This window comes from Dioscorea cayenensis, chromosome 9, assembly GCF_009730915.1.
Source record: "Dioscorea cayenensis subsp. rotundata cultivar TDr96_F1 chromosome 9, TDr96_F1_v2_PseudoChromosome.rev07_lg8_w22 25.fasta, whole genome shotgun sequence".
In the NCBI taxonomy this organism is placed as follows: Eukaryota; Viridiplantae; Streptophyta; class Magnoliopsida; order Dioscoreales; family Dioscoreaceae; genus Dioscorea; species Dioscorea cayenensis.
The window spans coordinates 29898003-29903335 of record NC_052479.1 but is presented as its reverse complement, the minus strand read 5'-3'; the positions used below and the strand labels follow the sequence as shown (position 1 = coordinate 29903335).

The 5333-nt window shown below is 33.2% G+C and overlaps 1 protein-coding gene across 1 annotated transcript in view; it reads left to right on the top strand.

Moving 5' to 3' along the window:
* The window catches only part of LOC120268674 (tryptophan N-monooxygenase CYP79A68-like), a 5374-nt gene extending 1766 nt beyond the window's left edge, over positions 1-3608 (top strand). Inside the window, exons 2-3 of the mRNA XM_039275969.1 lie at positions 3-286; positions 2955-3608. Coding sequence (XP_039131903.1) covers positions 3-286; positions 2955-3575 — 905 coding nt within the window. The 3' untranslated portion in view covers positions 3576-3608. The remainder of the gene's footprint in view (positions 1-2; positions 287-2954) is intronic.
* Positions 3609-5333: the final 1725 nt, after the last annotated feature.

Below are 5333 nucleotides of genomic sequence, written 5' to 3'. Positions count from 1 at the left end.
AGAGGCTGGATTCACTGTCCTCTCATTAGTCTATTCATTTTGTGCATCAGATTTCAATCCAAGTTTGAGAATTTTTGATATTGATGGCCATGAGAAAACCATGAAGAAAGCAATAAATGTGATCAATAAATATCATGATCCTATTATTGAAAAGAGAGTGCAACAATGGAGGAGCAATGGTGGTGTTAATGGTGAGCCAGAGGACATTCTTGATGTGTTCATCTCTCTCAAAGATGATGAAGGGAAGCCTCTCTTAACGATTGAAGAAATCAAGGCTCAATCTGCTGTGAGTCTCTATTTTCATATATATATATATATATATATATAACACGTCCTCCAATACGTCCGCAGTGGCCATTTAGATTAATTACACTGTTTATTTATGCATGCTATTTAAGTGTAGATAACAATATATCACAGTATTTAAACGTATCTAACAACGTAGTGGTACAATAATTAACAGTAAATTTTGCATACCATCAAACTTATTTCGTCATTAAACTGAAGAACGAAAACTATGAACCTTATAAATTATAAATACTAACTTTAACCCTGAATGTACAGTGAATAAATGCTGCACTTTGCATTGGATATATATACAAGCTAATCTGCCCACAAAGTTTCAACTATAAACACTAACCCTAATTATCTCAACCTTGACCAAAGTAATTAATTAAACACTGCAATGTCAAACTCTATCCTTAAATTAAGGATTGTCAAAGGAGTACTTGAGCTTAGAGGGAGGCATAGGCCAAGATTTGGCTCGGTAATCGGCCCACAAGATCTGTGGCTGGCCCGGTTATAGGTTCGATACCCCTAAACCAATGACCCGCCGGCTGGTCACCTGGGTCACTCAACCCCTTCTTTTTTTATTTTATTGTCAAAAAAAAATTATTAGAATAAAAAGCTTACCATTTCAGCTACAATTCATTCTTAATGCATTAGTGGAAAATACTTTATATATATATATATATATTAGATAGTTGTAGAGACGGGGATAAAAATATTTTATTTGGAAATTGACTAAATCTAAGGCAATACACTTTAACAAATATTTTTCTAAATTTTTTATAATATATATATATAATGATTTATAAAAATTCAAGATGCCAAAAAAAAAAAAAATAAAAACTATATAAATCAATTTGTAAAATATCAAAATACAAAACAATAGATTTTCATAAATATTTTTTTCTAAAAGAATAATTTTTTTGTCTATCACTTTTTGGTCCATTATCACCATGTCCCTACTCATGAACATCCTTAACTTCTCTTATTTGTCATAAATTAAACGTTCTTATTTGTCATATATATATATATATATATATATTGCATTATTTGTATCAATTTTTAAAATAAAAAAAAATTAAAACATGTATATAGTAGAAAATACATTATTAAAAATCTCAAATTCTTTCAAATAATTTTAAATTAATTTTAATTTCTTTGCTTTTTGGCATTAAAATTTTAAAAAATCGTTTTGTTTCTTTATATTTATTTATGTTTTACATCAAGACATGAAAAAATTGTAGAATAGTTGGTATGAGTATTTGTTTGTCGGGCTATATTTTAATTTAATAATAAACTGTTATTTAAAATAATAATAATAAAAATTTAAAAAAACCTACTGGGGCTAGACCGGCTTGGATTGAATTTGGTGGGTTCTTAGATAGTTGGGTGAATCAGGTTTGTTCTAGACGGGTGGGTTTCGAGGGTGAGTTGTGTCTCACTTTTAGGATGAACTGGACCTGTGGATTGTGTCCACCGGGTCTACCCTTCTCTACGGATCCTCTTTTTAGCAAGGACTGATTTTGGCCTAACTGCGAGTGACCTTGGCCCACCAGACTCAGTTAACCAGTCAGTGCCTCTCTCTACTTATACATGTGTTATATCTAACAAAAACCCTAACCCTAAATTAAACAATAGATAAAGGAGTTCTTGTATGTATATAGATATATATATATATATAATTAAAATATATCCTAACCAATGTTTTTAAAACCGGACCAGACCGGCCGGTCTGACCTGGAAAAACCGGTAACCGGACCGTAGTCCAGTCTGGATTAATATCGATTTTTGACCAAGTTTGGAACTGGTCAAACCTGGATAAAACCGGAGAACTTAGCGGTTGAACCGGAACCTGGGCAAAACCCGGTTTTCGAATTTTTTTTTTTAAAATTAGTTTTCTGAATTAGGTTTGACAAAGTATTCTATCATTTTTGCTTTCCTAATTCCTATTCTTCTCCTCTTCAGTCTTCACCGCTCTCTTCTTCTCCTTCACAGCTCGATCTATCTCGGATTCTCGGGCAAAGCTCTCTCAATCTCTTCTTTTTGTTCTTCTTACTCATGGGCCTTGTCTTTGCTTCTTCTTGTCTTTATTGTTGGCCTGTTGGGTGGTTGTTTTTTTAATTTTTTTTTTACTTTATTTGGTTAAAGAATTTGGCATTAATGAAGTTGTGTGTGTATATTATTTGTGCTGTTTTTATGGACTCTTTTAGTTTACAGAGCATGTGTTCGTGTTATTTTTTTTATGTACTCTTTTAGTTTACAGAGCATGTAGTTGTTATTTCTTGGAGGTCTGGTTATATGTGGAGCTGTTGATTTTGTTTTTCTGTTGAATTTGTACTTCTTTGCTTATAAACTTGTAATCTTTATCTTTTATAATAGATTACTGTCAACTTTTTATAGTATGGTGAGCAATATATTAATTAAATCAGAGAACTATATATTATTAACCAATGGAAGGCTCTGGGCTGAACCTGCTGATGAATTTACTTGAGGTTATACATCAAACATTCTATATATTTAAAAATTTATATTATTTTAAATATATATTTGTGACGTTATCTGGTCCAACCGAAACGGATCATCCGGTCGGACTGACCGATCCGTGACCCAAGGATGAGACCAGTTCACTCTCGGTCTGGTTTAACACTGCATAGCTGTTCATGTAGGAGCTCATCTTTGAAGTGGTGGACAACCCATCAAACACAGTGGAATGGGCAATGGCCGAGATGCTCAACCAGCCAGACATTCTCCAGAAAGCCATCGATGAGCTCGACCGTGTCATCGGCCCTCACCGCCTTGTCAAAGAGTCTGACTTCCCCAACCTCCCCTACATGAGGGCATGTGCCCGTGAAGCTCTTCGTCTCCACCCCATTTCCCCCTTCAACCTCCCCCACGTCTCCTCCATCGACAGCACCGTCGCAGGCTTCTTCATCCCCAAGGGCAGCCAAGTCCTAGTAAGCCGCGTCGGACTTAGCCGGAACCCTAAAGTTTGGGAAGATCCGATGAGGTTCAACCCTGACCGGCACCTTAATGAGAAAAATGTGGATTTGGCTGAGCCGGAGCTCCGGTTCATATCGTTCTCCATCGGCCGGAGAGGGTGTATGGGGGGACAGTTGGGGACCGCAATGACGTACATGTTGTTGGCTAGGGTTTTGCATTCGTTTACGTGGAGCTTGCCGGCCGGTGAAGATTCTGTGAATCTCTCAGAGGAGGAAAGTAGTCTCTTTATTGCTAAACCTTTGCATGCACTTGCTAAGCCAAGGTTGGCTTTTTTAGAGCATTTATAAGTTATTACGTACGTCTATAAGCATGCTTCATGATCATATATATGTGTTTGTGTGGGCCTAAATATGTTTTTAAGTTATTCTCGTGCCATGTTTTTATGTACTATCTACTGGTGTGTTTGTTGGAGAAAGAATATTGAACTTATGGTATATAATATTTAAAAAGCTTTGTCATGATGCCTTAATTTTTTCAAATCTTTTATTTGTTTGTAATACTATCTTTTTTAATTCATTATCTGTCTGTAACTTCATATAGAATATGTTGGGTGTATATATATATATATATACGGGTCAATCTTCTACATCCGCTCACATATAAAGAATTATACTGACCTCCATCTCTCAGCCGTTGGATTTAAATTTAACAATTACAAATTGCCCATTCTAATAAACAGTCACCTCAATAGTATTAATCATAAATAGTATTATAAACAGTAGAACATGGGATAAATGGTGTAAAGTATAAACTCAACCATTGTTTAAATTTACTGTTGCACGTTCTCTCTCTTCACTATTGTGTATGTAGCTCTCTTATGTTTTTTCTCATTTACTTTTGCTTTCTTTGAGAATGTCTGAATGCATCGCCTATATATAGAGATATTAAGACTAAAGACATTAAACATTCAATAGATATTGCTAGTTCATGTTCAAACCGATTTGTTCTAAAATGTTGATAAAAAACCTTTAAATTATATAGAACCTATGAAGACCACCACAAAACACCATGTGGGATGGAGAACATCCTTGCTAAACATGATCTGCCAAGTGCTGACTCTGAGGCAGTTGATGATCTTCTTCATCCTTTAATGAAGCCTCGTAGGACTGAAGTTCAACCCTTCCATGGAGCTTTCTGCAGCAATATGGACGGCCAAATTAATCTTCTGCCATAAGCATCGATGAAATTTAAATAATATAAAATGTATAGAACAAATTAAAAAAATAAGAAAAAAACTCTATACTATATTTATTCAATACTACTCTAGTCTCCTAAAAATTTGCAGTAATAAATATATAGGCTTAAAATTCTAAAAATAAAATTAAACGCCACGAGCTACCTCTCAAAGATCGCGGTTGTTGAATGCTATCAAATCATCACATTATATTATTAGGTGACCCTAATTAGGATTTTCTTTTTTTTTTTAATTTTAATTTTTATTAATTTATGTGATTTCATGACAGAGAGACTAATTATGTACAAAAGCGATCAAATAAACTTAGGTAAACAAAATATATATTAAGAAAATAAAAAAAGTTTAGAAAAAAAATATATACAATTCGTGAGACTAATGATTTGTTCAGAAAAACCTTTGTTTAGTTTTATTTTTATAAAAAAATGGGTAATTATGCATATATTCTTAAAATTATTCATATATTTATGTCATGAATTTCAACAACCCTTGATGAGAAGAAGGCCGGCCTGGAGGACTCAATTGTGTTACTCCCTCCAATCCTAAATACATGTCGTTTAAGACGTTGCACAAGAATTAAGGATAACATTAAATTATCTAAATTTTAACATAAAAAACAACTAAATTACTAAACTATCTCTCCTTTGGAACAATGTATTTTTTTTTACTATAAATATTACTCTCTTCATTTATATAACTTAGGAAATTGAAGATGGGTAAAATTGAAAAAAAAAAATAAAAAAATAAGGAATAAATTTTGCCTTGATATTGTAAACCGATAACTATTTTAGAATAATTTTTTTTTCTTAAAATGATATGTATTTTGAAATTCAGGGAGTAGCAAAGTGTAGTT